The sequence below is a fragment of the Dasypus novemcinctus genome, chromosome 25 (genome assembly GCF_030445035.2).
Source record: "Dasypus novemcinctus isolate mDasNov1 chromosome 25, mDasNov1.1.hap2, whole genome shotgun sequence".
NCBI classification, from domain to species: Eukaryota; Metazoa; Chordata; class Mammalia; order Cingulata; family Dasypodidae; genus Dasypus; species Dasypus novemcinctus.
In genome coordinates this window covers 59,232,026-59,257,255 of record NC_080697.1, presented here as the reverse complement: position 1 = coordinate 59,257,255, position 25,230 = coordinate 59,232,026, and the positions used below count along the sequence as shown (strand labels likewise).

At 54.1% G+C, this 25,230-nt stretch overlaps 1 protein-coding gene across 6 annotated transcripts in view; it reads left to right on the top strand.

Moving 5' to 3' along the window:
- Nucleotides 1–13,508: 13,508 nt before the first annotated feature.
- NEIL2 (nei like DNA glycosylase 2) overlaps nt 13,509–25,230 on the top strand; it is a 20,932-nt gene continuing 9,210 nt past the window's right edge. For 3 of the 6 annotated variants that reach the window (XR_009183501.2, XR_009183502.2, XM_004449049.4), the window contains exons 1-3: nt 14,688–15,441; nt 16,163–16,302; nt 21,832–22,151. Coding sequence is in view for 3 of the 6 variants with exons in the window: in XM_004449049.4 (XP_004449106.2) it covers nt 15,429–15,441; nt 16,163–16,302; nt 21,832–22,151 (473 nt within the window). In the remaining 3 variants the exon portion in view is untranslated. Of the gene's footprint in view, nt 13,700–14,044; nt 14,170–14,687; nt 15,442–16,162; nt 16,303–21,831; nt 22,152–25,230 lie in introns of those variants that run through there. The other 3 variants (XR_009183503.1, XM_058288024.1, XM_071211857.1) reach the window with 2 other exon arrangements.

Sequence of the window (25,230 nt, the reverse complement as noted above, 5' to 3'; positions counted from 1 at the left end):
GGGCTCTTGGGCAAATGGGCCCTCCACCCCGTCTGATTCCAGGTGTGTGTTGGGGAGCTCTGGCTGTGTCTTCTGCTTTTCCTTTATGGTTTGATCCAAACAAGCCCCTAAAGGTTTCGCACCAATGGAGAGGGAACTGAAACTTTCTGTCCTTTATCCAATTCTAAGTCTTTACCTTCTTAGGTTATAGAATTGCTTAATTGTTTCATCCTGAAAGGGGCGGGGTGGGCATGTGTTAGACAGTTTTCCCAGGCCCCCCTCTGATGCCCTACCTTTGAGATGAGAACCAGATGGCGTGAATCCACCCAGCCCATTCAGAACTGTGGGTGGTTTCCTGCCCTCTCAGCTGGAATGTGCCACACCCATTTGGCCTCTGGGGTCACCCAGCCTTTCACAGGAGCACCGTTATTAATTCTGCATGGGTAAGAGAAAAACTATAACAACCATTTTTAGGTAAAATCCGAAAATCTCTGAAATTTACTAAGGAACAGCAAAGCTGTTAAACTTAGCTGCCATCGAGAAGAGTGAGTAACCAGGAACACTGGTAACTAAAAGTAATACAGTGGATTTAAAAACCAACAACAGACATAAAACCTACCAGGACTTACTTCCCTTAGGAAGTACATGCTTTCTGATGAAGTCCTTGCCTTAAACATAATTACCTCTCCTCTGTAGTAATAATGGCTCTCAGAACAAAATTAAATGGAATACCAGAGCTCAAGCTCATTCCTTATGTAGTAATAACTTGTACTTTACTCCAAATGGTATAATTAGACTTGATTCAGACTCCTCTCACCAGACTCAGTGCCTGTATCAGCCAAAGGGGTGCTGATGCTAAGTACCAGAACTCCGTCGGCTTTTATAAAGGGTTGTATTTTGGGGTACAAGCTCACAGTTACCAGGCCCTAAAGAGTCCAACTGGAGGCACCATAAGAGGTACTTTCTCACCCAAGTCGCTTGCCACGTGTTGAAGCAAGATGGCGGGCGGTCTCCGCCTGGGCTCTGGGGCCTCAGCAGCTCAGCTGCTCTGTTCTCTTCAGCTGCAAATTATAGGGCGTGTGGCTCAGCTCTCCCCGGGGCCACAAGATCGAAGTATTCTCCTCTTCCAAGTCTATGGAGCTCTCTCTCTCGTATATCTTCTGTGTGTCTTCTTGAGTGTCTGTTCATAGAGAGCACCAAGGGGGCAGGGACTCAGCCTGAGTCATGCCCTATGGACGTGTCAAATCAAAGCCCTAATCTTTTTTTCTTCTTTATTTTCTTTTAAATGTTACATTAAAAAAATAAGAGGTCCCCATATACCCCCCCACCCCCCCTCACCCCACCCCTCCCACATCAACAACCTCTTCCATCATCGTGGCACATTCACTGCACCTGGTGAATACATTCTGGAGCACCGCTGCAGCACATGGACAGTGGTCCACGTTGTAGTCCACACTCCCCCCCCCAGGTCCACCCTGTGGGCCATGACAGGGCACACTATGTCCAGCATCTGTCCCTGCAGCACCACCCAGGACAACTCCAAGTCCTGAGACTGCCCCCACATCATATCTCTTCTTCCCTCTCCCTACCCTCAGCAGCTACTGTGGCCACTTTCCACATCCATGCTACAGTTTCTTCCATTACTAGTCACAATAGTTCCCCAGCAGAACACCAGTAAGTCCACTCTAATCCATACTCTATTCCTCCATCCTATGGGCCCTGGGATGCTTATGTGTAGTCCCCCTCTACATCAAGAGCAAAGCTCTAATCTTAACATAATTGAATCAAAGCCACCTCAGCTGAATCTAATACACTCAGAGGGGCTCGTGCCCAGAGGAACAGACCAGTTTACAAACATAATGTCTCTTTTTGGAATTCATAAATAATCTCAAACTGCCACCGTGCCCAACCCCAAATCAAATCTGTCCTCAGAGGAAGTTAATTTGTTAACCATCAGAATATTTTAAGAGAAGCAATTCCCAGAGGGATTTCCAGATGATTGGGAGGTGGCTGGGGGACTGGTGGGAGTAGGAGAAATGGCAGTGTCATTAGAATAAATGTCTGTCCTTCCAGTGTGGCAAGTGAAGAGCCAACAAGCACGTATCTACGTAAGAAATCACACACGGTACCTTGTGGTCCCACCTCTGGCCATGACAACATTTTTAAGCACAGGCCAGGCCATTTAACAGTTGGAGAACATTTAGTCCTTAATATTTGAATGCGGGGGACTGGCGGGAGGGGGTGAGCAGTACAGAGGTGGCTGTCATGTTTGGCTTGGATGAATAGTAACAAAATAAGTCTATATTCAATGAACATACACTATGTGGAGCTGGGCTGGGAATTGTTTAGACAAACCGCTCACAGCCCCCCAGAGCTCCTCTTCTAGATTGTACCCTTGCCTTGTTTCAACCTAGGACACAAATAGACTGTCATCTAACAAAAGTACATATCTGCATCATCCATTCTATAAGGACCGTCTCAAAGTTTCAAGGTTGAGCTTCAGAAGCAAAATTTCCAGGAATATCTGCCATTCTGTGGTCCATCTTCCCCTTGACACGTGCTTTCATTTTGGTTACTGGAGCCTTTATCCCTTACTCGCCAGGGGAGAGGTGGTGCCTATGAAACTCTGACTCTGGTATGATCAAAATCCTCCCCCGGTGGCGGACTTGGCCCAGTGGTTAGGGCGTCCGCCTACCACATGGGAGGTCCGCGGTTCAAACCCCGGGCCACCTTGACCCATGTGGAGCTGGCCCATGTGCAGTGCTGATGCACGCAAGGAGTGCCCTGCCATGCAGGGGTGTTCCCCGCATAGGGGAGCCCCACGTGCAAGGAGTGCGCCCCGTAAGGAGAGCCGCTTAGCACGAAAGAAAGTGCAGCCTGCCCAGGAATGGTGCCACACACACTGAGAGCTGACACAACAAGATGACACAAAAAGAAACACAGATTCCTGTGTTGCTGACAACAACAAAAGCGGACAAAGAAGCAGCAAATAGACACTGAGAACAGACAACCAGGGTGGGGGGGGGAGAGAAATAAATAAATCTTTTTTTTTTAAATCCTCCCCCTTTTTAGTATTTTCCATGCAGAAAGCTGAGGCAGTGGCATTTCCAAAAAACCTGTTCAGTTACTTGGGAGAACAAAAAAATAAAAACAAAACATATATGAGGAGTGTGGATGTGGCTCAAGCAGTTGGGCACCCACCTCCCACACGGGAGGTCCGGGGTTCACTCCCCGGTGACTCCTAAAAGATGAGCAGAGACAGTGAGCAGAGACAACGAGCAGACAGACAAGGGAGCCATCTGGGAGTGGAGGAAACAAACACGACCTACTACAGTTGTAGCTTTTCAGAATCAAGCTTTCTTTTCCTGGTTTGGGCTTTGCTCCACACCCCCTGCTGAAACCTGGGTTTAGCCCTGCAGGGTGACTGCAGACGCGTGCAGGTCAGAGCTCAGTGGGGTCGGGGGCTCAGCAGGTTCAGGGGCTCAGTGGGGCCGGCGGCTCGCGGGTTGGGGGCTCAGCGGGGCCGGGGGCTCGTGGGGTCGGGGGCTCATGGGGCCGGGGGCTCAGTGGGGTCAGGGGCTGAGTGGGGCCGGGGGCTCGTGGGGTCGGGGGCTCGCGGGGTCGGGGGCTCACGGGGCCGGGGGCTGAGCGGGGCCGGGGGCTCGCGGGGTCGGGGGGCTCGCGGGGCCGGGGGCTCAGCGGGGTCAGGGGCTGAGTGGGGCCGGGGGCTCGCGGGGTCGGGGGCTCGCGGGGTCGGGGGCTCAGTGGGGCCGGGGGCTCGCGGGGTCGGGGGCTCAGCGGGGTCAGGGGCTGAGTGGGGCCGGGGGCTCGCGGGGTCGGGGGCTCGCGGGGTCGGGGGCTCGCGGGGTCGGGGGCTCAGCGGGGCCGGGGGCTCGCGGGGTCGGGGGCTCGTGGGGCCGGGGGCTCAGCGGGGTCAGGGGCTGAGTGGGGCCGGGGGCTCGCGGGGTCGGGGGCTCGCGGGCTCGGGGGCTCAGCGGGGCCGGGGGCTCGCGGGGTTGGGCTGGGGGCTCGCGGGGTCGGGGGCTCGCTAGATGCCAGGGACAGTGGGCCTGGGGGGGACGGCGGGCCTGGGAAGGGATCGGGATGCAAGAGGGAGGCTGCTCTCCTCCCAGGGAGGGTGATGGGCAGGAGCACACGGGGCGCACCCCACACCTCACACCCTACACCCCACAACTCCCACCCCACACCCCTCTCATACCCCACACCCCCCACACCCCACACCCCACCCCCCACACCCACACCCCACACCCCACAAATCCCACCCCACACCCCTCTCATACCCCACACCCCCCACACCCCACTCCTCACACCCCACATGCCCTTCACCCCTCACACCCACACCCCACACCCATGCCCCCACAGACACACCCGCACACTCCGTCCGTCCCCTTGCCCCATCTTGCTCTGGTCATGGCCTTTGCCCTAAAGCTATGGGGGCATTCTTCATCACTCTTCATCACTCTTCATCACTCTTCATCTGGGCGACGACCTCTGACCCTACGATGGGCTCTAAAGTGGATGCTGCTGCGGTTCTAATCCCTTTCGGAGTCCACCAGTGGCTGCAGGTTCCTCACCCGAGACCCTGATTCGAGGAGTTCACTCGCAGCAGCCCAGGTCCAGCAGGCTGCTCTCATTTATAACACAGGTACTGTGCGTCTCTTGTGCTGCCTTGTCTCCAAGAGGGACTTGCTCAAAATAAAAAGGAATAAAAAATAAATTAAAAATCTGAAAAAAGATGGACTTGCTCAAGTGAAATAGGTTTTGATTAAAGATGTTAAAAAACGAGACCTAGGGAAGCGGATGTGGCTCATGCGATAGAGCTTCCGCCCACCATATGGGAGGCCCCGGGGCCTCCTGGTGAAAAAAGAAGAGAAAGCGTGCCCGCGTGGTGAGCCAGTGCCCGCGCAAGTGAGTGACGCAGCAGGATGATGACGCATCAGAGGAGAGACAAGGAGAGAGTCAAGGTTAAGCACAGCAGAGACCAGGAGCTGAGGTGGTGCAATTGACAGGGAACCTCTCTCCTCATCAGGGGTCCCCAGGATCAAATCCCGGTGAACCCTATAGAGAAGACGAGAAGAGAAGACAGCAAAAACAGCAGGGCAGGAGGAGGGGAAGGGGGAAAATAAATAAATCTCTTTTAAAAAACGAGACCCCGTTTCTCTGTTGTCCCTTCCTTTAGAGCCCAAGAAAATAAAAATTCTCAATAGCCATTGTTTCTTCGCTGCTTTCCTGAGGCTGAAGCTGGGACGGAGGACAGACGCGGTAAGAAGTCTGGAGTAATGGAATCCCAAAGAAGCCCAGGACAGAGTCCCCTGCGGAAGGAAGCGGTGGGTGACACCTCACCCTTGGTGGTTCTCCATGCAAATGAGGGGCTGTGCTGTTCAGAGCGCCCCGGGCACCGCTGGAGTTGAGCTTGGAAAACTTTCAGCTATCCACCCCCTTATTCCAGCTTCTCTGCGCCCTCAGCAGTGCTTTCTCCTAGCTCTTCCCTTGGGATTTCCAGCCTTTGCAGTCAAAATCCCCGTCACTCCATCCTCCCACTCTCTGCAGTTCCCACCATTTTTTTTTCTTTTCAGTTCCCACCTTTTAAAGAAGTTTTATATAATTTCATGAAAATAATTTTCATAGATCAGACATAACTTCATGTTACTTATACCTCAATTTTAAAAAAGAAAAGGACAAGAATAACTGTTAGTCTCAACATTCAGGCACCAGATAGCGGCTTCCACCACCCAAGGCAAAGGTGTTTGTTTTGTTTACCCTGGAGCCTTGTTACGGACACGGCTGGAGGGCTGGCGGCCTTTGGACTACTTGCAGGGCTCCTGAGGAGTGACTCCCTGGGGTCGAAGGGCTGCAGGAGGGGACCCCTGCCACGCACAGATCCTTCCTGAACTCTGTCTCTACCAGTGTTGCTGCTGCCTCCAAAAGTGGGAGGGCCCTGCCAGAAAGAGCAAAACAACCTGGCAATTCTAGAACTCTCTTCAAGTCCAGGCTTGGCCACAGTCCAGCTAAGTGATTTGGGGCAGTTCACCAACTGCTTTTTTTTTTTTTAAGATTTATTTATTTCTGACCCCTCTCCCCCATTCCCCCATTGTCTGCTCTCTTTGTCCACTCGCTGTGTGTTCTTCTGTGTCTGCTCGTATTCTCATTAGGCGGCTCCGGGAACCAACCCTGACACCTTCCAGAATGGGAGCGAGGCGATGACTCTCTTGCACCACCTCAGCTCCTGTGTTCGGCTACATCATCTTATTTTCTCTCTCTGTGTCTCTTGTTGCATCATCTTGCTGTGCCAGCCCTCCGGGTCGACCAGCACTCCTGCACGGGGCTGCATTCCCGCACGGGCCAGCACTGCGCATGGGCCAGCTTGCCTCCACCAGGAGGCCCTGGGCATCAAACTCTGGACCTCTTATGTGATAGATGGGAGCCCAGTTGGTTGAGCCACATCCATTTCCCACCAACTGCTCATCACCTCGGCAACCTCATCTATAAAATGTTGTGGACCAGGAGATCTTTAAGGTCTTTTCACGTTCTAAGAAGTCCTTGATAGCTCAAATCTGAAATTATCTGTTATTAGACAGGACAAGTCACTTCCTTTTTGGTCCTCTGTCCTGCTATGAGGATGGTCAGGAAAAAGACATCAGTTAGTCCCCAGAGTTTGACTGAATCAGAGCTAGCACCCAGGATTGGGGCCAGCAGCTGGTGAAATCAAAGGTGACTCACCTTTCTCTCCTTTTCACACTATCTGGTTGCTAAGGAAGAAAACCTCAGGGCCCCGAGGACTTGAAAAAGCTCCTTCAAGAGACTCCAGATTGATTCTCTCCAAGTGGAAACTATGTTTATTATGCCAAGTAATTAGGTTAAAAACCATTTGAGATCATACATCCAAATGAACACTGGCCCTCAAAAAACCCATCTTGGAAAGTGAACTTATTCCAAATAAATCTAGGAATACCCTTTAGACTTTATCCAGACCGGCTCATACACAGCCTAAGGAAACAAGGCTTATTGCTTCTTTGGTTTGGGGCCCCAAACAGAATTACATCACTTGACCAATCTCTGTCATCAGTCTTTGATTCTCAATGCCCCTTCAAAGAATAGAAATACCATTAATGCAGAGCTAATGCAGAGTGGCCTATAGGCTCTAGAAGGTAATCCCAGCTTCGGCAGCCCTGCAGGACTCAGATCCAGATTCTCCAGGGTGCTGTGCTGTAAGTTCTGGTGAATTTTTTTTTAAGATTTATTTTATTTAATCACACACACCCCCATTGCTTGTGCTCGTTGTGTCTGCTTGTGTGTGCTCTCTGTGTCTGCTCATTTTATTTTTAGGAGGCACTGGTAATTGGACCTAGGATCTCCTATATGGAAGGGTGGTGCCCAATCCCATGAGCTACCTCCACTCCCTGCCTGTTGTGTCTCTCATTGTGTCTCCTCGTTGCATCATCTTGCCACACCAACCCATCACGTCAGTTCACTGTCTTGCTTGTCTTCTTTAGGAGGCACCAGGAGCCAACCCTGGTATCTCCCCTGTGGTAGACGGGTACTCGACTGCTTGAGCCATGTCTCTTCTCCTGTATTTTCTTAAATCAATAAACGACATTGAGGTGATGAGGAGGCTTGAGAGGGGCTGCAGGGTACTGAAATGAAAGACCTCTGAGGCTTGATGCAGCTGTATCTTAATCTATTTTCATATATATTATAACTTGAACCGTGTTGGATAAATGTGGGACAGAGAGAGAGAAATTGGCTCCATGGCCCTTGGGCAGCTGGCACTGACTCTTAAGTTCTTGGGGCCTGTACCCCTGAGGGCATGGGGGTTGCCCTCAGATCTAGGAGACAGACAAACAATAATAAAAATACACTGAACTTCTGCTGTGTGTCAGGCCCATTGCTAAGAGCTTTATGTGAATCACCTCAATAACCCAAAGAAGTAGGCCTTTCGCTCCATTCTACAGATGAAGAAACTGAGGAACCGAAAGATTAAGCTACCTGCCCAAGCTCTCCCAGCTGGAAGGTGGGACTTGAATCCAGGCAAACTGATGCCCAAGAAGTGCTCCTAACCGCTAGCCTCTAGTGGTTTTCTTCCAGCCATTGCCCTTTTCTAAGAATATTCTTCAGTCTTGTTTTCTTAGAATGATGATTGCATATACTTGCATGGCACTTTACAGTTTATAAGTGTTTCCTTGCTAATATCTCATTTAATCATTCATTCAACAGGTATTTATTGAATGCCTATCAATTACTGAATTATGTGTTAGGTTTCTCCAGAGAAACAGACCTGACTGCATACATGTATACTCTGTGTGTGTGTGTGTATATATATATGAACATATTGAGATTTATTATAGGAATTGGCTCACGTGCCAGTGGGGATTGGTGGACCAGATTTGCAGGGGAGGTCGCAGCCGGGAGTTTGATGAGGTGCTGTCGAATTCCCCAGGAGAAGCCACAAGTTGGGAACGCTGATGAAGGTAGAGGGGGATTCTCCCGGGGAACCTGGGTATCTGAAGTACAGCTGGAAGTTCTTCCTTCTGCCTGCCGAAGTCCTCGGTTCCCCCTTTAAGGCCACCGGCTGATAAGGTGAGGCGACCCACACTGCTGAGGGCAAGCTCCTTTGCTAATTGTAGCTGCAATCAATGGATAAATGATTTAGATCCATCTACAAAGTACCCCCCCAGTAACAACCAGGCCGGCACTTGCTGGACCAAATGACTGGACACTGTAACTTGGCCAAACAAACACAAGAAATTAATCAGCACAAGAGCCAAGCACTGAGCTCTAAGCCCTTGCTTCTCAAAATGTGGTCCCTGGGGAAGCGGATTTGGCCCAACTGATAGAACAACTGCCTACCACATGGGAGGTCCAGGGTTCAAACCCAGGGTCTCCTGGCCCGTGTGGTGAGCTGGTCCACCTGCTGATGTACGCAAGGAGTGCCGTGCCACACAGGGGTGTTCCCGCGTAGGGGAGCCCCACCTGCAAGGAGTGCGCCCCATAAGGAGAGCCGCCCTGCAGGAAAGAAAGTGCAGCCTGCCCAGGAGTGGCACTGCACACACAGAGCTGACGAAGCAAGATGATGGAACAAAAATAGACACAGATTCCCCGTGCCACTGACAAGAACAGAAGCGGACACAGAAGAGCACACAGCGAATGGACACAGAGAGCAGACAACTGGGGGGGGGGGGAGAGATTAAAAAACAAATAAATTAAATAAGTAAAATGTGGTCCCTGCACCAGCAACAGCAGCAGCAGCAGCAGCAGCAGCTGGGAACTTACCAGAAAGGCAAAATCTTGGGCCCTGCTGCACGCCTCCTGGTTAGAATCTGCAATAACAAGATTCCCAGTGACTCATATGCACATTAAAGTTGGAGAAGCCTGGCTTTACAGCAGCATGATAACACCGTGGAACAGTATCCCCCTTAATAAAGGAATATATTCAGAGATGCTGTGACTCGTTTGTATGTCCAGAGATAATGGGGTGTATTAGTCGGCCAAAGGGGTGCTAATGCAAAATACCAGAAGCCTGTTGACTTTTATAAAGGGTATTTATTTGGGGTAGGAGCTTACAGATACCAGGCCATAAAGCATAAGTTACTTCCCTCACCAAAGTCTATTTCCACATGTTGGAGCAAGATGGCTGCCGACGTCTGTGAGGGTTCAGGCTTCCTGGGTTCCTCCCTTACAGGGTCTTGCTTCTCTCTGGGTTCAGGGTTTCTCTCTTCCCAGGGCTTGCTTCTTCCTGGGCTCAGGGTTCCTCTCTTCCTGGGGCTTGCTTCTGTTTCCTCTGTGAGCTTACTTCCTATGGCTCCAGCTTAAGGCTTCAGCATCAAACTCCAACATCAAAATCCTCAACTCTGGGATGGCGGACTTGGCCCAGTGGTTAGGGCGTCCGTCTACCACATGGGAGATCCGCGGTTCAAACCCCGGGCCTCCTTGACCCGTGTGGAGCTGGCCCATGCGCAGTGCTGATGCGCGCAAGGAGTGCCCTGCCATGCAGGGGTGTCCCCCACGTAGGGGAGCCCCATGTGCAAGGAGTGCGCCCTGTAAGGAGAGCCGCCCAGCGTGAAAGAAAGTGCCACCTGCCCAGGAATGGCACAGCATATACGGAGAACTGACACAACAAGGTGACGTGGCAAAAAGAGACACGGATTCCCGTGCCACTGACAACAACAGAAACGGACAAAGAAGAGGACTCAGCAAGGAGACACAGAGAGCGGACAGCCAGGGTCGGGGGGGAGGGGAGAAAAATAAATAAATAAACCTTAAAAAAAAAGAAAACCCTCAACTCTGTCCTTTGCCATGCCTTTTATCTGTGAGTCCCCACCCACCAAGGGGTGGGGACACAATGCCCTACTGATGTGGCCCAATCAAAGCCCTAATCATAATTTAATCACACTCAGGTACAGACCAGTTTACAAACACCATCCAATATCTATTTTGGAATGCATAACTATACCAAACTGCTACATGGGGCAAAATAGGAGAAGGGCCCAGCGCAGCGCCTTGAGCGTAGCACGTGCTCCGTAAGTGACGGCTAAGCTGCGAACATTTGGTTTCTCAGCGGCGCAGCCCTTTGGCCTCCGCAGGGCCTTCTCAGATGCCAGATCCGAAGAAGAGATGAGGAATGAGGCCGTGGCTTCCCTCCCGTCTCAGGGTCTCCGGGAAGGGAAGCTGGAAGCTGACCCCAAGCAGGAGGCGTCCTGTGGTGGGTGTCGTTTGCAGATGACGTGTGGAGCGAGGGAGGCCAGAAGCTCCTTGGGCATTCCTCCCGCCAACCACATGCCCTAAATCTCATGCCCCCCGTCTCCAAACCCAGGATCCAGATACCCCGGGCTTCCCCGGGCCTTCCTGCTCTCACTCCCTGCCAGGGAAGGTTCGAAGCTGTGTGAACCCGGAAAAGCCATGCTCTGAGAACGGGTCCACTCTGGGGGTGGGGGCTCCAGCGGGGAGGAGCCCCGGGTTAGGGGCTTCAGTAAGCCACGGTCAGGGTGAGTCCTAAGCCTCTTACTGGGCTCCTTAATAAGAGAATAAATTCAGACAGCGCGGGAAAGCCACGAAGCAAGAAGCGGAAGCAAGGAGGCTCGGAAGCGCAGGGAGAGGCCCGCAGACGCCCGTGCCTGGCCGGGGGCGGAGCAGTCCGGGCGGCCGGCAGCAGGCTCTGTGGCCTCCATCTGGACTGTCCCAGCCTCGGCGCTGTGCGCGGGAAAGCTGACAAATCGCCGCTGTGAAGCCAACCCGCTCCGGCGCCCGGCCTTCCGCCGCCCGGCGGACTGGCGCGGCGCCCGGGCCCTCGGCAGGACAGCGCTGAGGGGCGGCCCGTCCGCCGGGCAAGCACTCCCAGAGGCCTCTCGGCCGGGCCCGCGGAGGGCTGCGCTGCTGGGCCACCTCCTGAATGTCCGCTCAGACAGGGCCCCAGACTCCTTGGAGAACTTATTTTAAAAGAGCCTGTTATTTTACCTTTCTTATTCTTTAACATAAATTTTTTTTTAAAGATTTATTTTTTATTTATTTCTCTCCCCACCTCCCCCCGTTGTCTGCTCTCTGTGTCCATTCGCTGTGTTCTTCTGTGTCCTCTTGCATTCTTGTCAGTGGCGTGGGAATCTGTGTCTTTTTGCTTCGTCATCTTGCTGTGTCAGCTCTCCGTGTGTGTGGCGCCATTCTTGGGCAGGCTGCTCTTTTTTTGTGCAGGGTGGCTCTCCTTACGGGGCACACTCCTTGCCTGTGGGGCTCCCCTACGTGGGGGACACCCCTGCGTGGCACGGCACTCCTTGCGTGCATCAGCGCTGCATGTGGGCCAGCTCACCACATGGGTCAGGAGGCCCGGGGTTTGAACCCTGGACCTCCCATATGGCAGGTGGACGCTCTAGCCGTTGAGCCACATCCGCTTCCTTACATAAAATTTTGATTTTTAAATCAAAATTTAAATTAAGTAATTTTAAAGCAAAAATTGCTTATGGTAAAAATGAAAATAACATTCAGATAATAGAAAATAGTAGGTGTAAATCTCACCCTTTAAAAACATTATGAGAACTTCCTGATAACCTCAGTTTCTTTCTCAGAATTACTCCCTTAGGCCTGGAGGCTGAGCAAAATCAACCAAAAGGCTTGTCTTTTTACCAATACTCCCCACAGTGCTTTTATTTAGCAACGAACCAACTGTTCTCTACAGTAGTCTGTCTTTTTTAAGGCAACAATTATTAAGTACATTCTGTGTGATGGTATCTGGGGATAATAATAATAATAATAGCTAACTTTGCATATTAGCATTCTCCAGAGAAAGAGAAAAGATCAGAGAGCTAGATAGACAGGCAGGCAGATAGAAAGTGATTGATTACGAGGAACTGGCTCATTGGACAACCTTGGGGCTGGCGAGTTCAAATCCCACAGGGCAGGCCCCAAGCTGGGAACGCCAATAAAGACTGTCCTGCAGTGCGCCAAGTCTGAACGCCGCAGGACAGGGGGCACTCCGATAAACCTGAGTCTGGTCTAAGCCAGTCCATGCCCAGGGGAATTTGGCTGACCGGAGTTGAAGTAGAAATTCCTCTTTCTGCTTCTGAAATCCTCAGTTCAGGCTTTGAAGGCTTCCAGCTGATTGGCTGCGGAGACTCTCCACATTACTGAGGGCAGTCTGCCTTGCTGATTGTAGACGCAACGAGCCATCGTTGCAATCAACAGCTTATAAATGCAAATTCATGTCCGAAAATGCTCTCACAATAGCAAACGTGCCAAAGCTTGCTTGGCCAAACAACTGGACACCCACTGGACAAGCTGACCCAGGAGATGAACCATCACACTTTTATTAAGCACCAAGCACTGTGTTACTATTCTTTCCTATTTTAAAATGGGAAAGGTGATTCTTGGGTTAAATAACTTGCCCAAGATGATACCTCTGGCATGTAGCCGAGCTGGGCCACAAATGAGTCATTCAGTCCACAACTATTTATTGAGCATCCGCTAAGTGCCAGTCCGTGGTCCAGGTGTTGGGGACACAGTGGCAAACAAGACTGACAAGATTCCCACCCTCACCGTGTGTACATTCTAATGGAAGAGAGATAGAAAGTGAACGTGTAAAACAAATGTAATTACAAGCAGTGATCAGTGCTGAGCAGAAAAATAAAGCTGAGTAATGGGTTGTATTGGGAAGAGTATTTTAGACAGGATGGTAAAGAAATGTTCCTCTAAAGACGTTTGTGAAGATACAAACACAAAATACTTGCTATACAAAAATAAGGAGATGGGGGAGTGACCATGCTAGAGAGAACAGCAGAGGCCCAGGGCCCTTGACCTCGCTTTTGTCAAAGAACAAAAGGGGCAAACAGCAGATGAGCCCAGAGGGGTGTGCTACAGACTGACTTTTAAGCCAGGTAATGGGATTCACAGGAGGGTTGGGGCGGGGCTGGCCACAGGACCTGCCTGGCATCTTAAAGGCCCACTACCGCAGGGCAGGTGGAAGGGCGTGCCCTGCGCCCTCTAGGTGAGCAGACGGGGGGGGGGAGGGGGGGGTGGCGCAGCAAGATGGCAGCAGTGCACAGGTGAGATCGCTGCTTTGCGGACATAATTTTTTGAACTCGCACACCCCATGCTACCCCCCACGGTGTGCGGTCAAGGCTCGAGGCACGTCCCAGGGCCGCGCACACTTCGCCAGGATGGACCGCTCTGAAGGTGGAGCGCACCTGGACCTGCCCGCAAGGCGGAGTGAGCGCAGGTGCGAGCGGCCGGGAGGGCCTCAGGGCGCAGGCGCGGAGGGGCGCACCCTTCCCTGCGGCGCCACCCGCCCCCGCCCCCGCCCCCGCCCCCGCCGTCCTCAGACCCTGGCACCAGCTGGGCCTCTCGCCACCTTCCAGGAGCAGTGTGCCCCCCTCTCCCACTTCACACAGCGTGCCCCGCCTCTCTCCTCCCCACAGTGGGTGGCCCCTCCTCCCCCCAGGGTGTGGCGTCCCCCCTCTCCCAGTCCCAGCCTCAGCCTCCGAGGGCCTGCCCCAGCCTCTGCACGCCCCGCCCCTGCGCCCGACCCCGGGAGCCGCGAGCACGCGCTCGGCCCACCCCCCTACGCCCCCCGACGGTCCCCCCCCCACGCCGCGGCGGCCGTGCGGGCCTCGCGTAGTCCCCGCCCTCCGCCCCGGTGCCCCGCGTGACCCCGCCTCTCCGCGGAACCGGAGGACGCTCGTGTCGCAGGTTGTCGCCGCGGCACGCCTGGTGGGGGCGGCCCTTGGGACGCGCGCCCCGGGTGGCTCCTTTTCCTTCCCGGGACCGCCGCCTCCTGGGCTGCCCCGCGGGACCCCGCTGCCTCCCGCACTCCCCGACTCCCCCTGCCCCACCCCCGCGCCGACTCTTCCCCCCCCCCCGCCGGCCCCCCTTCCGCCCGCCTCCCCTCCCCCGTCTTCACCCCCCCCGCCACCCCTCCCCCTGCCGTCTCCTCCCTTCCCCCTACCCTGCCTGCCCCCCCCCGCGCCTCCCCTCCCCCGCCTCCCCTCCCCCACCCGGCCACTCCCCCCCCCCCGCCGGCTTCCCCTCCCCCTGCCTCCCCCCCCCCCCCGTTTTCCCCCCTCGCCTCCTCCCCTCTCCCTACCACACTGGCCTCCCCCCACCTCCCCTCCCCCCACCTCCCCTCCCCCCACCTCCCCTCCCCCTACCTCCCCTCCCCCTTCGCCGGCCTCCCCCACCCCCCACCTCCCAGTGCCCTCCCCGACTGTGCACCACCAGAGCTGGGGAGCAGGCCTTGGATTTGATCTCGCTGTAGTTGACCTGTGGGGAGAGCAGGCCTTCTAGACCCTCGCTCCTCGTCCAGGAGCGCCCCCGCCCAGCACCCGGCCCCTGCTTCAAGTGTGGGCCGTGGGCTGGCGCGCAGGGGCAGGGCCGGGGTCCTCGGCGGGCAGCGCCTCCCCTCGGGCACAGAGCTGCCCAGCCCTTCTCTGAAGAGTCCGAGGGCTAGGGGCCCGGGCTCAGGGGCGCCCTTCCAGAAGCTTCTCCCGTTGGAGATGAGCTGGTCCAGGTCGGCAGTGGCCTGGAGCCCTCGGGTCAGGACCCCTGTAGAGGGGCGTGAAGGGCGGGTGGGGAACCTTTCATGCCATTCCAGCCCATCGGAGAGCGACAGCTCTTACTTAACTGGCCCCCGGAAAATGCTGCAATCACACCCCCAGGAGCCCCGGGTTCTAAGACGGCCCAATGCAGAGTGCTGCAGTGCTGTTTTCAGAATTGCCGCCCGGCGACAGCTCCCACCCTGTCGGTGCCTAGTTTTTTCGGTTTCCGGTCCATCGCAGTGAGGCTGGTGCTGACGAGGGCCCAGGGGCTTAGCAGGGGCTTGCGGTGGTGGGCACAGGGCTGGCGGGGCCACCGGGGGTGGGCACAGGGCTGGCACGGCCGCCAAGCCCACTCACCCAGAACTTGCAGATCAAGCATCTGCACCTCGTGCGGCCACCTCTCCACGAGCATGGATGACTCAGGGAGGTGAGAGAAGAGGGTCACGGATAATCAGGGGTAGAGGTCAATGATTTCTCCATCGTTCTGGGGTAATGGCTGAACTTGAGCTGGACAAGGCTCCCTGCTCTGGACATACAGCACCCGAAACCCACACCTGGCAAGGTGCACGACTCACAGAGACCCAGAGCGCTTGATGAATGAGGACACTGCCCAGGGTTTATTCTGTTTTTTTAGGAGGTACCGGGAGTTGAACCCGAGACCTCGCATACACCAAGCAGGCGCTCAGCCTCTGAGCACAGGCGCACCCTGCCCGGGCATCTTCTCTCCCCTGCTGGAGGTGCCCCCGTGGGAGAGCAGGGCCCAGGTGGGAAAGAAGGCCAGTGTCCCCCCCGGATCACCTCTCCTCTAAAGGGGGTTTGTGGGTGGGCTTGGGGGCAGGGAGGGCCTGGGAGAGCCAGGGGCTCACAGTCCAGGTAAAAAGCCACGAGGCCTTGGTGCTGTGGCAGCTGCGCCGGCTTGGCGTGGAGGATGCCGGCTAAGTGACGCAGGGCACTGGGTGCTTCACAAGCATTTGCTAAATGCAGAGTCGAGGCGAGGAGGCTGGAAAGGGGAGCCAGGACCCAGGATGTCTGGCAAGGACCTGCCCCCGCCGTCTTCCCCGGGACCCCCCGGCCGCACTCCTGTTGCACCCTGGCACCTGGCGGAGACGCTGAGTCGCTGCCATCTCCTTGCCCCTCTCTGCCCACAGGGATGCCGGAAGGGCCATCCGTGAGGAAGTTTCACCGCTTGGTCACCCCCTTTGTGGGGCAGCAGGTGGCCAAGACTGGGGGCAGCAGCAGGAAGCTCTGCCCCGCCGACCTGCAGGCCCTGTGGCTGCGGGACGTGCAGGTGAGGCTTGTTGGCACTTGCCGCGGGTGGGCGGGTCCGCCTGCACCTTCCCTGCCTCCCTGGAACGGTCCTGAGAATTCTCCTGGTACCGCTTCCACGGCCAGGACGCCCACAGCTGCTCCTCTTCCAGTGAGATGCCCCAGGGCAGAAGTGGGCACTTTGTAGCCTGGGGAACCGTCCAAAAATAAACGTGCAGGAGCTGGAGGCCCCAAGTTAGGGGGTGCGCCCTGCTCGGGAACCACCGAGGAGTCCCACAGGGCCGGCGGTGATGCTAGGGATGGAGCATAGCGGTCCGTTCTGTGTTCGAATCTGCCTTCTTTGCCTTGAGCAAATTCCTCAGGCGGGCCCACAAGCTCCTTGTGCTCTGACTCCAGCCTCCTCCTCCAGCCTGCTTTCACCTTCCCCGAATCTGACTTCCCATCCCGCTGAAGCCTGGAGCTCCTCTAACACTCTTTCTCGCTCTTGGCTTTGACGCGTTGCTCCCTCCTGCTTGGGCAGGCTGTCCTTTTCTCTCAACTCTGTCCGGTTCCTGCCCCCTTGGTTTACCCTGGTAGCTCTTAGTTTCTGTTCTGGATTTGGCTTAGATATCACGTCCTCTGAGAAGCCTGCCCTGCCTGCTTCCCCCACAGGAGGGCTCCCTCGTCTGTTTGCGTGGTCGTTTGTGCTGAGTTGTTTGTGCTCGTGTTTTTGCTCATTGTGTGTGTGTGTTTTTTTTTTTGCTAGTTGTCTGTTTTTTTTTTTAGGAGGCACTGGGAACTGAACCCGGGACCTCCCATATGGGAGGTGGGTGCTCAACTGCTTGAGTGACATCTGCTCCCTGCTCAATTGTTTTTGCTCGTTGTCTGCTCGGGTTTTTTGCTTGTTGTCTGTTTTTCTTTAGGAGTGAAAACAAACAGGCTCCTAGGACCTCCCGTGTGAGAGGTGGGTGCTCAACTGCTTGAGCCATGTTCGCTCTTGGCCTATCTACTTTAGGCAGGTGAGAGACTCCTGTGGGCTCTTACCACTGGTTTTGTCCTGCCTTTTGAGTGGAAGACACAGTTGGGCAGGGCAGGGGCTGCGTCCAGTCGATACTGTGTCCCCGGCACTGCGCTGCGTGCCGCCCCCAGGAGGCACGGGGTAGATGCGTGTGGACTCTGTCAGTGGGCCCTGCTCCTCCTTAGCGGTGTGAGCCTGAGCAGGTGATTCAGTCTCCGCTCTCGTTCCTTCAGCTGTGAAGTGGGGATGCGCCGCCCACCTGCTGAAGTTGTGGGGTTCAGCTCATTCACGCCCGACACATGGTCGGCACTCGGGGCTGGTCGATTCCTCCCCGCCCAGGCTCTAAAGCCGTCCTGCGCTGGAGCTGGCGGAGGCCTTAGAGGCCCGCGCCCGAGGCCCAGACGCTGGACACGGGAGACTCAGCATGGGGGAGCACTTGGCCCAGGCTTCCCAGCCGGGGCAGGGCCCTGGCCCGTGGTCTTTCCGCAGCGTGTGTGCTCCTTGGAGGCGCTGGGTGGTGCATGGGGGGTGGGAGGGGCCGTGTCCCCGCACTGGCATGCGCTGTTCCAGGGCTGCTCGGTGACTCTTTACCTGGTGGCCAGGTGGACAGGCGACTGCTGCCTGGGGTGCCTGTGATGTGACTGGGGTGGGAGCCCGGGCTGTGGCCTGCTGGGGTGTCTGTGACCGGGGCAGGAGCCTGGGCCGTGGCCTGCTGGGGCGGCCAGTGCTGATGGGGCGGGAGCCCGGGCTGCAGCCTGCTGGGGCGGCCAGTGCTGATGGGGCGGGAGCCCGGGCTGCAGCCTGCTGGGGTGACCATGACTGGGACGGGAGCCCAGGCCGTGGCCTGCTGGGGAGGCCAGTGCTGAGCCGGGCTGGCCTCTCTGTCAGCCGGTCCCTTCCCCTGGGGACTCAGGATTCACTTGGGAGGTAGGCTCTCCCTCTCCAGGTGAGAGGGTTGAGCTCGGAGGAGGAGAGCAGGGGAGGAGGAGAGCAGGGGCTCGAGGCCCAAGCGGCCACCCTGACCCGAGGGGCTGCTGAGCAGATCGAGGTCGTGGCCTGCAGGCAGAAGACTCCTCTGTCTTTGGCCTTGAGTTGGGCCTTGAAGGATGGGGGGTTAGAGAGCCCGAAGGGAGAGGGCAGGGGATTCAGGTGTGAGGAGCAGCTTCGCAAGGAAGGAGTGAGCAGGTGGGCTGGGGAGGTGGGGAGGAAGGCTGCGCTCCCCTGCCTGGCCACTCTCCTCGCACTGGCCTTCCCTGCCCGCTGCCTGACCTTGGCCGCCCTCGGGTTGCTGTCTGAGGAATTGTGTTTGATGGTGAATAACAGACGCGAAGAGGATGGCCTCTTCCAGGGGAGGGCACTGCCGGTTCCGCGGCAGGCATGCAACTTCGCGGGAACAGGCTCCTTCCAGCACCTTCTCTCTGGCTGTGGGTCTCCTCCTCATGGTGATGAGGAGGCAGGTGGAATTCCAGCCCTTGCACCTGCCTTCTAGGCAGGAAGAAGAGGGACGGGGAGAGGGTGGGAGGGACCCGCACGCCGGCTGGCACTTTTAGAAAGCTCTTCTGGAAACCACGGTTGACAGCTTCTTCCAGCCCCTCTGTCAGGAGGCTGGGCGAGAGGGACGCTTTGGGGGGCGCCGTGCTGCGCCCTTGGATAGGTGCTGTTGGGGGACGGGGAGGAGGCTCCCCACGCTGCTCACCACCCCTCTGCCCGCCTGGCTTCTGCAGGCCCCGCTGCTGCCTGGGAAGGGGGCAGAGGGCGGCCCAGCCCTGGCCCTGCCGCTGCTGCTCACAGCGTCTCCTTGCTTGCTCGTCGGGGGGGGGGACAGGGCTCAGACCCTGCCCCGCCTTTCACCTTGGACCTTTAAGGAAACAGCAGCCTGTGCGCGGGGCTTGATCTGGTGAGTCACGCACGTGCCGCTCAGCCGAGTGGTGGGCGCGGGGCTCCCCCTTCCCGGCCGGTGGGGACGCGGGAGCGCGAGCCCCTGCCGGGTCCCGGGGGCGCCTTCCTCCCTTCCTCGCAGCAGCGCCCGCAGCCGGCGGTCGCCCCGGGTTTAAACTCTCGGGGAGCTGCCCCACGCTGAGTTCCGCCAGCAGTGGAGGAGGCTCAGGCCTCCCCTTGCGGCCCCAGGCCTGCCCGTCCCCGCCGCCTCCAGATCTCAGGCCTCCTTGGGGTGCCCGGGGCGATGGGTTAGGGGCTCCCCTCTGCAGGCATTGGGCTCTGCCACCGTCCACCCCCGCAGGCGCTCTGCCCTTCCCGGCGGCGGCTCTGCTCTTCTTTCCGGTGGGTTCAGAGCTGTTTCGTTCCTTCGTGTAGGTTTGGTTGGGGCAGGGGTCGCAGCAGGCCTCCATCCGCCGTGTCACATCGGGAGGGCCCCCATCGGACGCCCCGGCCTCTGCGTGGGTGCTCCACCTCTGCCTTCAGGGTGTCAGCCACTCCTCCTGCGTGCTCCCTCTGTTCCATTCAGACTTTTCTCTTTTTTCATTTAAAAAAACTTCATTTAGAAATCATTTCAAGTGTACAGGACAGTTGAAAAATAATACAAAACCAATAAAGTGAACTCTAATATACTTCCCTGCCAGGATACTCAGATTTACCAACTTTTAACGTTTTTGCCATGTTTATCGTATTTACCTATCTAATAAACATATGAGGGTAGGTTGCATATATCATGCTTCTTGAGCACTTAATGTTTCCATGCATATTTTTTAAAAACAATGATAGTCCTTATGTAACCTCATTATGTACAGTAATCAAGTTCAAGAAATTTAGTATTCATATAAAGCATGCAGTCGTTATTCCATTTTTTCCAGTTGTCCCAATAATATCTTTTTGGACATTTTATCCTCTGTGATTAGATCAAGTCCAGGATCATGTATGGCATTTAATTGCCATTGTATCTTTAGTCTCTCTCTCTCTCTAAATTGTGGAAACACGTATGACATAAAATTTCCCATCTCAGCTTCTCCCAAACATACAATTCAGTGAGATTAATCATATTCACTATTTGTCAGAATTATACCATTGGTGAATTTGCATCCAGAAAGTATTTTCTGGAGCACATTGTGTTATGACAGATTATTAATTCATTGTTTGTTTGTTTTTCTGTAGTTGAGTTAAACCATTTCTAATGTGTGGCCAAAAGTAGTCCGTGCTCTGTTTCGCAGATAAATTATTTTGCGATCATGGAAAGCTAATGGCCCTCTTTTGGTTAGAGGGTTTTTAAAAATTGTACAGTTTATAATTTGTGTGCCACTTGACAAATTGGAGAACATATTGGAAGAACTGTGATCTTTACTTATGTACTTTTTTTTTTAAAGATTGATATATTTATTTCTCCCCCTCCCCCCATTGTCTGAGCTCTGCGTCCACTCACTGTGTGTTCTTCTGTGTCTGCTTGTATTCTAATTGGGCAGCTCCAGGAACCGATCCTGGGACCTTCTGGAGTGGGAGAGAAGCGATTATTCTTTTGTGCCACCTCAGCTCTCTGGTCTGTTGCATCTTTTATTGTCTCTTCTCTGTGTCTCTTTTTGTTGTGTCTGCTCTCTGGGTGGGCCAGCAGTCCTGCGCAGAGCAGCACTCCATGCTTGCCAGCACTCTGCGTGGCCAGCTCTCCGCACGGGCCAGCTTGCCCTCACCAGGAGACACTGGGTATCGAACCCTGGACCTCCCATATGATAGACGGGAGCCCAGTTGCTTGAGCCACATCCGTTTCCCCATATGTGCTTTTTTTTTTTTTAAATAATGGCTTTGACTTTTATTATTTTTGATTTTTTAAAATTTCTCTCCCCTCCCCCTACCAGTAATCTGCTCTCTATGTCCATCAACTGTATGTTCTTCTGTGTCTGTTTGCATTCTTGGCAGCACCAGGAATCTGTGTCTCTTTTTGTTGCATCATCTTGTTGCATCAGCTCTCCGTGTGTGCGGCGCCACTCCTGGGCAGGCTGCGCTTATTTCGCATGGGACGGCTCTCCTTACGGGGCGCACTCCTTGCGCATGGGGCTCCCCTACCGGGCGACACCCCTGTGTGGCACGGCACTCCTTGAGCGCATCAGCACTGTGCGGGGGCCAGCTCCACATGGATCAAGGAGGCCCGGGGTTTGAACCCTGGACCTCCCATGTGGTAGACGGACGCTCTATTTGCTGAGCCAAATGCACCTCCCCAATGTGATGTCTTTAGCTGCTATCATTTTTTTAGTGTTTGCTTATTATTCTAGCAAAGAAAAATGCATTATGATTTGAATAAAAGAATGACAGTTTGCATTTATTTCTTAGATATCCATGAAAAAATGGGGAGCAGTTTGCTTCAGGTGTTCTAGGATGATCCTTCTCTCTGGAATGGCTCTGTTAATATTTAGTTACTCACCTAATTCTTCCATTTGTACCTAGTCGCTTGGAGAACCATGTTCTAACTTGCCCCTCCAGCTGGAGCAAAAAGCCAAGGGCAGGGACAGGATACTCAAGGCCAGAAGGGAGAAATCTGCATTGGGAAATTGTCAGACTCAGCCTCACCTTTCTCGCGTGTAAGACTTACATGGATGTTCATTTTATTCCTAGGTCCACGGGAAGAAGCTATTTCTCAGATTCGATACAGGCGATGAAACGGGGCGCCCTGGCAACAGCCCGCTGCCAGAGCCTCTGCAGAAGGAGGAAGCCGGGACCTGGGAGCTCGGTGGACAGGAAATCCCCGTCCTTCCCCCGGGAGCCGCGGCGCGCGTGGCTGCCGGCTCGGAGGGCGAGGGGGCAGATGCCTCCGCGGGCCACGCCGAGAGGTGGCTGCAGGTGGGCTTCGGGTTGTTTGGCAGCGTTTGGGTGAACGAGTTCTCCAGAGCCAAGAAGGCGAACAAGAGGGGCGACTGGAGGGACCCCGTGCCCAGGTACGCGGGCGAGGGCCGGGACACTGGGGGTCCTCGGCGGTGGACGGGGCTGAGCGCCCGTGCGGTTGGGTCAGGGACCGGGGGCACACTCGGCAGGTGCAGACCCCACACGGGGGAGCCTGCGGTCTCGGAGACACACCCCGAAGTAGCACCTGCACCCTGAGAGAGGGGCGGCTTAGAGAAGGGCGGACTTTCCCACAAAGGTGACCCTGGAGTGTGCGAGGGCGTCGGAAACCGTTTCCCGTCCTGACAGGTGGTGCACTTTGAACACAGGGCCTTTCTCCGGTTTTTACTCTATTTTTTATTTTTAAGATTTATTTATTTATTTATTTCTCTCCCCTCCCCACCCTGCCTGGGCTGTCTGTCCACCCTGCCTGGGCTGTCTGTTCTCTGTGTCTATTTGCTGCATCTTCTTTGTCCGCTTCTGTTGTTGTCAGCGGCACAGGAATCTGTGTTTCTTCTTGTTGCGTCATCTTGCTGTGTCACCTCTCGGTGTGTGGGGCGCCATTCTTGGGCAGGCTGCACTTTCTTTCACGCTGGGCGGCTCTCCTTACGGGGCGCACTCCTTGCGCGTGGGGCTCCCCTACGCGGGGGACACACCTGCATGGCAGGGCACTCCCTGCGCGCATCAGCACTGCACGTGGGCCAGCTCCACACGGGTCAAGGAGGCCCGGGGCTTGAACCGCGGACCTCCTGTGTGGTAGATGGACGCCCTAACCACTGGGCCAGGTCCACTGCCAGGTTTTACCCTATTATACGAAACTCTTGTCTCTACTTAGGATTATTTCCTTTGTGGAGGTTCCCAGAAGAGTGATTGCTGGTGGAGGAGAACGAACGTTCTCATGATGGAAGGTTCATGCTGCCTTCAAACAGGGCCAGCGTAGCTGAATTCTCACTGCCTTTGCGTTGTCTGCTTTTTTTTTTTACCAATTTGCAAACATCTTTGGATTTTACATCTTTTAATGTTTGTTGTGTGTATTCCCAGTATTGTTTCGAGGCTGTTGTATGCACTTTGACTTGGTGATGCCTTTTGCCCTTCAGGATTTTTAATTTTTATGCCGTCAATGGTGAGTTTCTCTTGACAGCTTTTAAGTTTCTCTTCTCACCAAAGAAGGCCCCTTCTACCCAAAGGCACACAAATACATCTCTATCTTCTAAACTTTATAAGTTTATTTTTTGTGTGTTTTGAACTATAGGCTGTATTTGTGGTATGAAGTTGGGTGGTAGGATGCTCTGGGCTGTGAAAATGCCTCAGGGTGGCTGAAGGAGGGAGGAGATTTTATGGCTCCCATAACTGGAGTCCAGAGGAAAGTGGGTTTTGGAGCTGATGCAGTTCCGGGTTCTGGCTCTAATTTTTGCGTGATTCTCCTGCTCTTGCACCATCCTGTACGTTGTATCAGCTGCAGGGTGGCTCCTGCCATGCCCGGCCTTGTGGCCACACAAGGGAAGACTCAGATGCGAGGGTCACTTCTGAGAGGCCCCAGGAGCAAGATGAGCTTTTTCAGAACCCCCCTGCTCAGCTTTCGTGGTCTCAAGTTGGGTCTCTGCTAATTTCTGAATTAATTGCTGGCTGGGAGAACTGCAGTGCCCGTGGGCTACACAGGCTCATCCCTAGGTTTTCAAATTTATTGTCATAAAAATAACACATTTCATTCCCTTATCTTTTTAATCTCTTCTTGCCAAGTAGGTCTCCTTTCTTCTTAATTTTTATTATATTTTATAGTTTATTTTAATATATGTTTTTTTAAAAAGATTTGTTTATTTCCTTACCCCTCTCGTTGTTTATGCTCACTGGCTGCTCTCTGTGTCCATTTGCTGTACGCTCTCTGTGTCTGTTCATCTTCTCTTTAAGAGGCACGGGGAACCGAACCTGGAACCTCCCATGTGGGAGGGAGGCACCCAATTACCTACGCCACTTCCGCTTCCCGCTTTTCTTGTGTCTCTCATTGTGTTTCCTCGTTGTGTCTCCTTGTGTCTCATCTTATTGCATCGGCTCGCTGCACCAGCCTGTTGTGTCAGCTCACTGTCTTGCCTGTCTTGTTTTCGAGGCATGGGAACTAAATCCGGGACCTCCCGTGTGGTAGGTGGGTGCCCAATGCTTGAGCCACATCCATTTCCCTATATTTCTAATTGTCACAGCTTCTTGTTGAAATGACCCCTTTATCAGTAAATAATGACCATCTTTGTCCTCGAAACTGTTTTTTACTTGAAGTCTGTTTTATTTGATATCCATATAGCCACCCCAGCTTTCCTTTGTGTTCTACTTGCATGGTATATATTTTTTCCATCCTTTTACTTTCAGTCTACTTATGTCTTTGAATTTAAGGTGAGTCTCTTGTAGGAAACATGTAGTTAGATCATGCTTTTTTAATCCGGTCTGCCAATCTCTGCCTTTTGCCTGGAGGATTTATTCCATTTATATTTAGTCACTATTGATAATACAGGACTTTATTCTGCCATTTTGCTATTTAGTCTTTGTCCTATCCTATCCCTCAATTCTTTCTTTAATACCTACTTTGATATTTATTTGATTTTTTGTATTATATTTCTCTCTGGATATATTTTTCATAAATTTTCTTTGTGGTTACCATGGGGTTAAAACTTAACATCCTGGGAAGCAGCTGTGGCTCAAGCAGTTGAGCTCCCCTTTACCATATGGAGGACCTGGGTTCGATCCCCAGGACCTCCTGGTAAAAAAAGGAAAAAGGCGTCCCAGACCTGCATGGAGAGGCACAAGTCCCCTGTGTGATGCAGCAACATACCACAAAGATGATGACACGACCCGATAGGAAAAAAACGTTTTGATTGTATGGTGTGCGAATATATCGCAATAAAACTGCTTAATAAGCAAAAACGAAAAACAAAAAACCCCTTAACATTCTAAATATACATATTTGATTTGATAGCAGCCTGACCTCAGTATCATTCCCGTGCACTGTTTCCTTACCCTCCCATCCCCCTTTTTTTTTGCACTTGTCACAGATGATATCTTTGTACGTTGTATGTCCAAAGCCATAGATTTATCATTAGTTTTTATGCATTTTCATTGACCAATGAGTAAGAAGAGGAGTTACATACC